The 13,004-nt window shown below is 30.7% G+C and overlaps 1 protein-coding gene across 4 annotated transcripts in view; it reads right to left on the reverse strand.

Annotated features, from left to right (window-relative positions):
- The window catches only part of LOC119616171 (nicotinamidase), a 43,137-nt gene that overhangs the window by 15,200 nt on the left and 14,933 nt on the right, over window positions 1–13,004 (reverse strand). For 3 of the 4 annotated variants that reach the window (XM_037972482.1, XM_037972484.1, XM_037972483.1), the window contains exons 2-3: window positions 3,924–4,151; window positions 3,097–3,283 (exon numbers count right to left, since the gene is read on the reverse strand). In XM_037972482.1, the coding sequence (XP_037828410.1) occupies window positions 3,097–3,283; window positions 3,924–4,009 (273 nt within the window). In that variant the 5' untranslated portion in view covers window positions 4,010–4,151. Of the gene's footprint in view, window positions 1–3,096; window positions 3,284–3,923; window positions 4,152–4,403; window positions 4,630–13,004 lie in introns of those variants that run through there. The other variant, XM_037972481.1, reaches the window with a different exon arrangement.

A 13,004-nucleotide genomic window follows, 5' to 3' on the forward strand; every position in this document is an offset into this window, starting at 1 on the left:
CGTTGACATGTAAATGTCACAAACAATATTATCAACACATTTGCATATTAAAGGCTCAAGGAAGAAAAGGAGAGGAGTTACAGTAGATTTTTAACAGAGTATTAATTTTTTCCACTATAATCACAATGCTAAGTTGCATTTCATATTGGTACAAATTGTAGTAATTCTGCAACTGATAACACTTAAGAGTTTTAATATTTAGAAAAAAATAAGAAAAAATCTATAAAACTTCATAAATAATGTTTGATGGTCCTTCAATTAAAATGAAAATTAAATTAGAACATTTCTAGAGGATTAAACGTTTAAATCGATTTTCTAACACTTCATTTATACACACTCACTTATACGAGTGATGATGTTGTACCCACCAACAAGAACAACAACTTCTGTATTGTCACTACTTCATGTGTTCATATTCATAGAAAATTGTTCACATTTCATGGATACTACTCCTTGACAAGACTGCACTTTGTATGTGAAATCTGTTGTCGTAGTTTAAATGATTGACATTTTCAAACACTGACACATCGTGTACAGCTAATTGTTGTGCCACACAGGAATGTACATACATACATACATACATACATACATACATATCTGTGAATTCACTAGAATGTGTGTAAATTCAAGTATCAAATTATTGCCAATTTATATCAATTAAACATTTTTTATAAATGAATTATATATTGCAGATACATAAGTGGGTATTTTGGATTTAAGGATTTTTTAATTAAATAATTTAAATGAATAAAATTAGGTATTATACAGATATTTTTAGAACATAAACATATGTACAGTCCCAAGATCATAAAGAATCGGAAAGAATTGGGAGTTGCAACCAGATATGTTTAACTGAATTTGCTCGTCGGTTGTGAGGACCATTCTTACTTGACTTATTGATTGGTGGGAGGCCTTGAGGGAGAATAGGTCTAGAAAAATGCTCAATAATGTTTAAAGGCCTTCTTGGGCATCACAGTACAGAACAAGCGTTCTTTGATGTCCTTCTCTATATATCCCCTATTAAGCATTATATAGGAACCAACTAAGACTCTATAAGTGTTCGTTAGTCAAATCATCGCGGGACAATCCAACAAAAATTTTGTACGAAATGGGTGTACTTGATCAGTTTTACCTTCTTTATGGAATTTCAGATCATAGAATTACAACTTAATCTTCGAATCTTACACGCTTGGCTTGGATCTGATAAACTGTTCAAGGTGTGTGCAGTATTTACCGATGGGTCGAAGATGTATACTGTCACGGGTGCTAGTGCCCACATTGCAGTTACATATATAAAAAGATCCTAGACTTGATGCGAATACAACAAGGATCTATTTGGGCTTTCATGAGTAAGTGGGTAATACCCCCTCTAAAAAATTATACAGGCTAACAAAATTATAAAAAAGACGAAACCCTGAGATCAAGTTATTATTTTCTAAAGAATTGAGCCGCGAATCTGACCTCAAATTTTCTTTAACACTTCTGAGATATAGTGTCATGAAGTTTGAAAGTGCTATTTTTTATATTTATAAAATGTTGCATTCCACCTGAAAATCCATTCTGTGAGCTTTAAAATAAAAGCATAACATCCGACATAACTGTAGTGAATATTCTAAAGGCTTATTATAATTTTTTCCCAGTTTTGCAAAATCAGAAAAAGGATCGCCCTAATAGAAGTTACTAAAGTAATTAGCGATACTATGAGACTCAATTAACTACATACTTAAGTATGAGATCTATGAACATTTTGAGAAAAAACAAGTCAGAGTGTTATATTCGGCTGTGCCGAATCTCATATACCCACTATCAAACCATATGTCATAAAAGGAATGCTCCCCTATAAACATCAGGATCACTCATCAAATTAACTGACCGCTTTTCATAAAATTTTTTAGACCGATTGGGTTTTAGACCGATTGGGTTTACATCGAATATTATCGCTGTAATCTCATTTTTATATCAGTAATTACCGTTAAAGAAATTTTCTGGAGGCAGGCTTATATGGGCGGGTAGGGTCAATTATGCACCGATCCATACAAATTCGGTGGAGAGATTTTGGCTCGTAAGAGACTTACTTATGTCAAATTTCATTGCTATACTCGTACTTTTAAGCCAGTTAGAGTTATTTTCTGAAGGAGACCTTATAGGGGGGTTGGGTCAATTATAGACCACGATCCACATAAAATTTGGTAAAGAGGTTTTGACTCGTAAGAAACTTACTTATGTCAAATTTCATCGTTGTACTCCTATTTTTAAGCCAGTAATGAGCGTTAAATTTCTGAAGGGGACCTTACATGGGGGGTAGGGTCAATTATGGACCGCTGCACATAAAATTTGGTAGAAGTATTTTAGCTTGAAGGTGGCTTACTTATGTCAAATTTCATCACTATACTCGTATTTTTAAGACAGTAATCAGCGTTAAAGTCATTTTCTAATGGGGACCTTATATGGGGGGTAGGGACAATTATGGACCGATCCACATAAAATGTGGTAGAGAGATTTTGGCTAGTAAGACACTTACTTATGTCAAATTTCATAGCTATACTCGTGTTTTTAAGCTAGTAATGAGCGTTAAAGTAATTTTCTGAAAGGGACCTTATATGGGGTGGTAGGGTCAATTATGGACCGATCCTCATAAAATTTGGCTCATATGAAACTTATTTATGTTGAATTTCATCGCTATATTATCACTTTTAAAACATATATGTCCGTTAAGGCTGTTTTTTTGGGTCCACTTGTATGGGGGCTATCCGAAAAAGTCTACCGATATTGCCCATTTTCAATACAAAATAAACCTTCCTATAGAGGTACGCTTCTGCTGAAATTAAATGATTCTCATAAAATTTAGCTGAACGATTTATGATTATAAAGAAATTTCTTTAAATAGTACGTGGAAAAAACTTCAGACCAAATTCCAATAATTTGGCCTGTGCTTCCACATCAGATATTTGAAAGATATTGTATTCCGTTTAAAATAAAAATAATTTTCGTAACTAACCTACAAGTCGTTTAAATTGTATTAGCTATCTTTAGGATTTCGATATAGTTCTGATATTATGTATACACTTTAATTAAAAATTGTCAGTTTTAACTTACCGTTTTAATCCATTGGTTCCAACAAAACTTAAATTCTTCTCTGTCAATATAACCATCTTCATCTGTATCAAATACTGAAAATATTTGCTCCAAACGATCTTCAGGTACATCATAAATATGACCGCGATCATTGCGGAATAAAGCTCGACAGATCAAAGAAAATTCAGATAAATTGAGGCGATCATCACTGAAAATTTATAAAGGGAAATTGAAATAATTCTTTATATTATAGGTATTTTAAGTTTAAAAAATAGGAAATAAAATTTACAAATCAAAATAAATAATAATTATCCTTAGGAAATATCCAGGATTGAAAATAATTTATATACATATATTGGCAGGCAATTTCGTGTCAAGTTGCCCCACTCAAAAACGATTTGGATTAAAAATTTAGCAATAGGTCACTCTCATTTGGATAGAATTCTTGAAAACATATCAGATAGAATAATTTATAATTTGGATCGCGAAAAAGACTGTCACTTGTTTCGGATTTTAGCAAATATTTTTTCATTAGTTTTTTTTAAATTTATTTCAAATTAAATTTTTTTATTATTTCTCTGTTTTAGCAAATAAGTTACTCTCATCTCTATACATGTAATTAAAATACAATTTATAATAATTATATGGTTACATGAAATAAATAAATAAAAAAAACAGAAAATAAATGCATATTAGAGAAATTATTTCAAATAAAACGTGAAACTAAATGAACAAACGTTAGATAATAACAGTTTAAAAGTATTTGTTTTTCAGTAAATCTTTTCAAATAATAATAATATTAATTAAAACGTAATAATAAAAAATAATAATAATGCAGTTGCACTTACCCATCTTTATCGAATGCGGTAAAACAGGCATCCATTGCTGAACCGTTGGGATCTTCAATAACAATTGGCGGTGTTGGTGAGTCCATACTTTAATTTAAAATAATTCCAAGTAGCTGCACTGAATTTATACACGAACACAAATCGTCAAAAATATTAAAAAGGAATGGTTTTTGTTTTTGTACTTTTTTTTAAACAAGAACTTTAACTAAAGTTGAGTTGTTTGAAGCGCTAAAAAGGAAATGAAAAATACGAATAAACAACAACTACAAGAAGAGTTTTATTCAAGGATAATCAAAATAGTTTGTTAGTTGTTTTTGTTGATTTTTAATGCAACTTAAAAAAATATTCTACACACTCAAGCAAACAACAATACACCTGTCAAAACAAAAACTCAGCAGGACTCTACTAAATCACTTGCATAAATATTCGTTATTTCTCTTTCACTCAAATACATAATAATAAATACTCCTTTCTACTCACTCTTACAACTTAAAACAGTGGGTGTTTTAAGAGTTATTTTGATGCCAAAAGTTTTTTAAAATGAAAATATTGTAAAAACCACAATATTAATATAAACACGAATCTACTGCCTGCAGTTTTTTTTTGGAATTCCGCAATATTATGCCACAATATTTCGATCTCGAGTAGGGCTAAAAACGTAACACAGTAGTAGCAATGTGATTTAATGGGCTTATCAGCAATGACTGATTGTCAAATCCAGCAACTGATTTCACATTGACTACAAATGTGACGGAAAAAAATTCTAATGAAAACAAAAATAAAAAGTACCGCTTTTAAGCTTCTATACTGGTTTATTCATGCCTCATAAACTCACGCAGACATATGTACATATTTGCAAATGTATTTATACTTATAAGTAGATAAACACTTCTGGTTACAAAAATAGTAATTGGAAAATTAATTTTTCACACGTGTGATGGGTCCATTATCGAATTCTGAGTCGACTTAACATTCTTTTTCTAGCCTTCTAATAAAATTAAATGTTAAAACCTATTGTATAAACCTCTGCTGATTGAGGATCAAATCTGAAGAGATACAACTAGGCCACTATCGGACCTGTTGTACACGACTTAGGGTGGGAAACACCTTATACAATGATCTCTGAAGGTATTATCGTCAGATGTTTAGACCAAATTCCTAAGAATTTTCCAATTTGAGTTCGTGAGGGATTTTATATCTGAAATAATATCAAAGAAATAATACCAAGAAAATGTTCCACAGTTTCACTATCTACTCTACATGCTCTACATTCGTTTGAAGCCGCTCACATTAGTATGACCTTTGTGGTTTTATCTATTCCAAACGGCCTCACAGTATTCTCTCACCCACACTTTTAATGGAAAATGTTTGTGGAAATTCTTATTAAAGCCTATGGCAATTATCGTCTAATGTTAAGAAATTTCCCGGACGTAGTTCCCTAGAATTTGGCAATTCGGTTCCAAGATATTTGCATCTAATTTGGACGAAAGTCTGGCAAGCCCAAGCAGCATGTTCGCTGAATTCCCTGTAGTAGTTTGATAAAGTCAATGTGTCATAATGAGACAAAGGCCCTAATTCGAGCCTTTGATTCTCCTACATAGTGCCCAACACCGATGTTTCATCTTAAGGCCGTGTTTCGGATATAAATTTCTTGATCTTCGTAAATGACGTACGCCATCTACCTATTCTCAGAAAAGTTTCCAGGAATCTCGTTTGGTTTTTCGAAAGACTTTCCTATATTCCCCAGTAAACTACTGTCTTTTTACGAATTTTACCATGATTCCGAATCTCTCTCTCACAGTATTACCCAGTTTTTCTTCTGGGTGGATATCCGATCTCTTAGGGGACAACTGTTCTAGAACGATTCAACCAGGATATTTGTAAACATTGACAAGTCTCCTGCCCGAAATAGTGGTTAGTAAGGTTCAGAAAATGTCCAATTAGTTTTAGGCTTACTCCAAAATTTAAACGGCTTTGGTTGTAGCCTGAGTATTTTGAATCATATATACCAATGATCTTAAAGGGAGTGATCATCCGAAACTCTTCAATAATGAATATCGTTTAAAAGATCCTCGAAACATATAGTATATATAATAAGTACTTCTTCCTAGTAATAACTAAAATCATTGCTGCTAACGTTTCACTCACCACTGTAACTCCATTAACCCAATATTAAAATTAAAAACAAAAACCCAAAAAAGGTGTATATTTATCTGTAACTATGAGTTTGTACAAATAGTAATAATACATACACATAGTTATGTTACTATGCCACTGGATATTTGACACACTGGCTCGTAAGCCCAGGTGTGTATGTGTGTAACCCCACAATAAGCACACAAATACATCTACATATATTCCACGATTCGTATATTGTCTGGGGTTTGCGCTTCAATAAATTATTGAAATAACAAACCCCACCGTTTTAAATCAATGTTCGAACTTAAAATCAGTTGTCATAGTTACAACCACGTCATGTGGCTGACAGAATGATGAGTTCGTTGGTTGTTTGATAGGTTGGCTTAAACATACAAACATTCACCCACACATGAATATATGACGTTATAAAGTGAGAATGAGTTCGAATGAATAGACCTAAGTTAACAATATTTCGTAGGGTTATTTTAGTAGCATTATTTAATAGAAACATCCACACACACACACAATTGTATTTACAATTTGAAAACTGTATTTATGGTAGGTTTAGTTTGTAAATTTTATTTTTTATTTCGATTCGCTTCGATTTCCTGCACACCTTTGTGCACTTATTAATAGTTTTATGTTAAATTTCATCACCTGCTGCTAATTAATGCATCTTAATTATTTATCTTGTGGGTGAATTAGGAATTAGAAAAACTGAAAAAGCAAAGGTCAATTTTACGATATCCAACCATATCATAATTAACCATATAAATAGAAATTAAACAACGCTATTAAATATTTTTCAGTATATTAATGACAAGATACGAAATATTCGCGGAATCTTTACAAAACTGATAACCAAGGAAACCCAAATATGCATTTAGCATATTTAAGGCATATTTTCAAGTTTTTACAGCATATTTTGATATTTTATTCATTATTTTTTTCATGTTTGACTATGTTGTTGTTTCTTAGTCTAGCTAAAGGTCTGAAGTAATACATATTTATATTTTGGCCTTTAAGGCTTTAAATATAGCAATAATTGAATAAATAAATAAATAAAAATTTTCGATTTATTTTAATTTAGGGTCGATTTATTTTAATTTAGGGTCTATTCTGAACGGCTTCTTATCAAATTTAGTGGTAAGATTTTAGAATATAGAATTTGTTTGTGGCGAATTTCATCGATAAACTTGTATTATTTATGAGTCATGAAGTAATTTTTTGAAGGGGCCCTTATATGTGGAGTAGTAGTAGAGATTTTTATTCCCATACAATTTGTTGATAACGAATTTTGTCACTATACTCATATTATTAAGCCAGTAATGAGCTTTAAAATCATTTTCTATAGGGTCAGTTATAGTTCGATGTCCACTAGACATTACAATCTAATGTTCGGTTATATAAAACTAATTTGTGCAAAATCTTATCACAATTGCAACCTAATTAACATATTTATGACTGTTTATGTATTTCGGAAGGTTACTTTATGGGGACTAGGTGAAATCGTGAACCGATATTGCTCACTTTCCATACCAGACAAACCTTATCATTAGAGAATAATTGTGTAAAAATTCAGCCCTCTAGTCCTCCTCCCGTCAGTAGACAGACTAACGGACATGGCTAAATCGTCTTAGAATTTGATAAGGACCCAGAATATATATAACTTTGTGGGTCTACGACCAATATTTCCATGTATTACAAACGTATACTTTCTGGTGCATCAGAAAATAGATAGACACACAGTATAATGAGAAAATATGTTAAACATTCGTTTGATTTTAAGTCAGCGATTCAGATGGTCGAGCGAAAGTAACTGATTCCTTAAAGGCATCATGACCATCAAAGTGACAATATCTAAACCCAAAAGAAACAGTCATGAAACTAGTTATGTATCAATTCTCACCCTTTACGATGACTACTTAGAAAATTTGACATTATTCCGGTAAAAAGCAAACTAAACGTCAAAATGTTTGTTTAGTAACAAATTTGACACTTAAAACTGAGCTATAATTCTCTCAACTTTCGTAGAAGAAAATAAGTAGTTTGCAACAAATTTTGCGCATTATTTCAATATCCCATTGAACTTTATACTCACAAAATACTTTAACACTATTCTTCACACTTTCCAAATGACTTTTGCATACCGATATATGACGTGTGATTGACAGTTGACTCGAATACTAGTAAAATCTATATATACAATAACAATAGTTTTAGTATTAGTGTATTATCGTAGAAATATTTAAGAAAATATTTTTTTAAGTATGGATATCAAATGTCTTATAAATAGAAAAATGAAACACTTAGTAAACACTTTTTATTTATACTACAAACCTTAAGATAGAAAATACATATTTAGAATTAATGACGTAGTCACTCAATATTTTTTGAAGGTTTTTCTTTATCATCACATGCGTTTTTTTTTTTTTTTTTTTTGTTTATTCTATTAACAAAACTTTTTTTATACTTAGATATGAATTTATTTTAAGTCATACAGGTATACACTTATTTATTTTTTGCAATTTCATTCATAATTTTTTTTTGTTGTTGTTTTTATTTTATAGATAAATAATGAAATTCATTTGTTAAATCAACCTGTACTCTACATGATCCACTACCGTCAAACAAATAACAATGATGATGACGTGCCACAAAGTATTTAAATACAAATAATTTATATTTTTTTTACTGTTACGATTAGTTAATATTAATGAATAGAAATTGTTGGTAAAGAAAAAGAAATTTCCATAGATTAAAATAGAAATAAATTTAATGTTATTCATACAAAAAAGCAAATACAAAATCATATACATTCATATGCAAATTTTTGGTAGAATCATTAAAACATATTAAATGAACATAAATGTTTTAAATGACTATTAATGCACACAGTGAAAAAAAGACTAAAAATTGTCATAAAAATAATTTTCTGAATTAATTAGTTTCATATGTAACGAATTTTTACTAATTTAAAAACAAATCTACTATAAATCAGGTTGTTTGTAACATATTGTACTAAGATCAAGATTTTCAATCGCTGGTATACACACTGAGGACCTTTTCAACAAAAAATAATTTTTTTTTTATTTTTTTCTTATGTTCTGTACATTAATATGCACCGACTGATAGATATTCGTAAGTACGTGAGATTCTAAAAAAACCTATTTCTTCGGGACACTTTACTATAATATACAAAATTACAACAATAACCCTGCAAAAATTGAAACTACACAGCAAACGCGTGTAAAGAATACCCCTCAAGGACTAAGACTGGTCCAAAACTAATCCAAATGAAAAAAACATACTTCATTTAACATCGTGATGTTCTAGGTGAGGACCACGTACTCTATCAATGCATTGCATCGGAGTAATAGAAATAAGTTGGGCCGATGTACGATATAACTATTAAACAAGTAAGAGTTCTATATTCGGCTGTGCCGAATCTTATATGCCCTTCACCATGATGTGTTAAAAAACAGTCAGTACGAATTTTATTACTAAAAATCAAAAAATACATATTGCAAAACTGTAAGGTACCAAGAAGTTCCCTTTTATGGGTTCTCACTTAATCCGGGCTCTACATGCATAATTTAATATTTCTAGGTTCAATATTATAGAAATTTCAAAAAGTACTTTTTGATGAACGAAAAAGTATCAAAAAGTCCCCTTTTATGTGTTCTCGCCTAAAGTCATATTATAGAAAATTTAAAAAGTACCTTTTGCAGATCGAAAAAGTACTAAAAAGTCCCCTTTTATGTGTTCTGACCTAATCCGGGCTCTGCATACTTAATTTCATGTTTCTAGGTTCAATATTATAGAAAATTCAAAAAGTACCTTTTTTAGAACGAAAAAGTACCAAAAAGTCCCCTTTTATGTGTTCTGACCTAATCCGGGTTCTACATACTTGATTTCATGTTTCTAGTTTCAATATTATAGAAAATTCAAAAAGTACCTTTTGTAGAACGAAAAAGCACCAAAAAGCCCCTTTTTATAGGTTCTTACCTAGTTAAAGCCCTACGTGCTAAATTTCATAACAAAAAAATTTACCGTTTGATATTGTGTGTTGTTTTTTTTGTTTATTGTTTTGTATAAACATGCACGAAAAATGTAAATTTTTCATGAAATTTTCAGAGGTGGTCTCGGATTTTTACTCATATCTTCGTTATTTATGGGCCGATTGGGTTGATTTTAAATAGCGTTCTATTCGATCGTATTTCCGATAGAATTATTTAAAATTCGGATTTCGCAGTTATCTGGGGTCTTCTGAAAACTGATTTCAACATATACACAGACAGACGGACATGGCTAAATCGCCTCCGCTATCTATAAGGATCCAGAATATATATACTTTATAGGGTCGGAAAATTATATTATAGAAATTACAAACGGAATGACAAACTTATATATACCCTTCTCACGAAGATAAAGGGTATAAAAAGGAGAATTTTGCGGTACACCGCAGGGTAGGATTTAATTGCCACTTCTCTCGGCAAACACAATTAAAAGCGATCTAAGGTCAAAAATCCTAAGTAATGATCTAACTTTCAGATGGACAAATAAGAGGGCAGAAAGAAAGATGTAAATTCCCACATGTTCTTGGACAGGAGAATATCAATCAACGACAGGATAAAAAAAATACATGGGCGTTAGCAGTAGGGATGCAAACGATACATCAATGTTTAGAAAACATCGATGTATTGGTTATAAACATCGATGTTTTAATAGACGATACATCGACGTTAAAACTGAAAAACATCGACATCGTTCTTTCAATATGTGCCTGAGATTTGTATTTTTGGATTCGACAAAAAACATTTAAATATAACAGTCTTTCACTTTTTACTAGTGTGATTCGAATATGTTTTAAACTGAACATTTTAGAATTTAACAAAAAATATTGTTGATTTGAAAAATACAAAACTGTACCTCGCTTCTGTATTTTTCTGTAATTGGGAAAAAATTTTCAATTACCATTTGAAGTAATTGTAATTGAAGCATGTACTTTTAATTGTAATTGATGAATTTCCAATTACAATTACTTGTAATTGTGAATTTTGTTCCTTATAATTACATGTAATTTGTAATTAGTAATACCTAAATTATAACTAAATTTGATGGACCTACATTAAGAACCTGGAAACCGAGATATACTACCGTCTTCCTAATTACAACACTAGGTTTAAGGCGAAAGTCCGTGCTATAGTGGAATGTGTGAAACTAATTGGATGGAATATCTCGCCAACAGAAGATAATATATATGTATTTACTGACAGTCAGAAGATAAGAAAGTCAGCTGATGAGGTTAAATCTAAACCGTATTTGACTTTAAGAGAGCATCATCATATATGGGTACGAGGCCAGCCAGTCAAAAGAGAAATGTTAATCTGACGATTACCCATACGTTCGACAAAATGACGGCTGAATAAAAAATATGGTCGTGAAAATCCTATACGGCTATAGGAACCACTAAAATCCGATGGGTGACCCCAAAAAGAGTATGAATTCCTAGAAGCTACCTTCTTAGTATAAGTTCAAGTATGAATAAGTTCAAGATAAGTACTGGCACAACTATACCAAATTGTACAAACGGATTCAGATTACAATAGAACATTCGGAAAGGGCAGTAAAACACATTTTCTGTCATTGTCAGGCTTTCGTCGAAATTACATCTAAATACCTTGGGAACGATATTATTCCATATATTTAATCCCTAATGAACATTTATTGGACAATTTTAAAGGACTATGGCCAGGAAACAGATTTTTAGAATATTGAAAGATGATTCCTTTCATATGCTTAGGTCGCTATATAAGGATTTTAAAACCAACATTTTCCATGGAGAGGAGCGTACAACATTCCCCATAGTTACATTTGTGGATTGTTCCGGATCTGATGTAATAGACATGCTCCTTTGAATCTAAACTTACCTTATAAACATAAGAGTAATTTTCACAATCATGCATGAGGTCTTGAATCAATGGTTAGAACTCTAAAAGATCCGACTATTGATTCAGAAGATTATAAACTGATTCTACAAAAATGTGTACATGATTTAATAATTTTTTTCAGTGTTAACCATTCTGAATTTAAACAAATATTATACTTAAACTGATTTATTTAAAAGGTTAAGGTATGAGAAATTTTACTTACTTAAAAATAACCTTACCGCACAAGAAGAAACACTTCATACATACATGCAGCCAGGTCTGCGATTTTCATGTAATTAATTGCAATTTGTAGTCATTTAGAACAAATAAGATTTGATTAAATTTTTATATTTTTCAGCACACATATATTTATCAAACTTATACCAATATTCCGAATATTTTAATTTATTTAATACCTTCAAATCGCAGCCCTGCCTCTTACAAATATTCACTCAAAGTATGTGTGAGTATTTTATTATTAAATGAATGCAAATAAATAAAAATTTTTCTCTTTTTGGTAGGTTTCGCAATAAAAATATAAAAAAAATAAAGTAGGAAATATGCAAAAACTTTTATTTATAATAAAATGTCAAAGTTCAAAAGGTTATACATTCATAGTAAAGTAGTTTTTGTTCGTTTGTGTGTGAAGAAGAAACTACTTAACGGAAATGTTCAATGGAGTATTTTATTAAGGTGGCAATGATTTTTGTACATCCGCTACAATAAATAAAGTATTTCAAATCCAAGGTATACATACATATATGTATGTGCATGAAGCTACCAGTATTAATATTTCGGAAATGACGTATGGCTGTTTATAGAAATCTTGATTGATCTTAAAATGTTATTTCATTTAAAATGATTAATCGGTGTTTAATATTTTATATAAAATGTATAATGCATTTCTTGGATATTTTTACCTCTATAACTGAAGGTTAGGAAAGTTAAAAATAGTTTTTTTTATGATTGAACAATTTATGTAAATTTCCTTTTCTTACTTTTCCAAAAA

The sequence above is a fragment of the Lucilia sericata genome, unplaced genomic scaffold, assembly GCF_015586225.1.
Source record: "Lucilia sericata isolate MDLA Ls3-8-SP2 unplaced genomic scaffold, ASM1558622v1 Contig000061F_arrow, whole genome shotgun sequence".
NCBI classification, from domain to species: Eukaryota; Metazoa; Arthropoda; class Insecta; order Diptera; family Calliphoridae; genus Lucilia; species Lucilia sericata.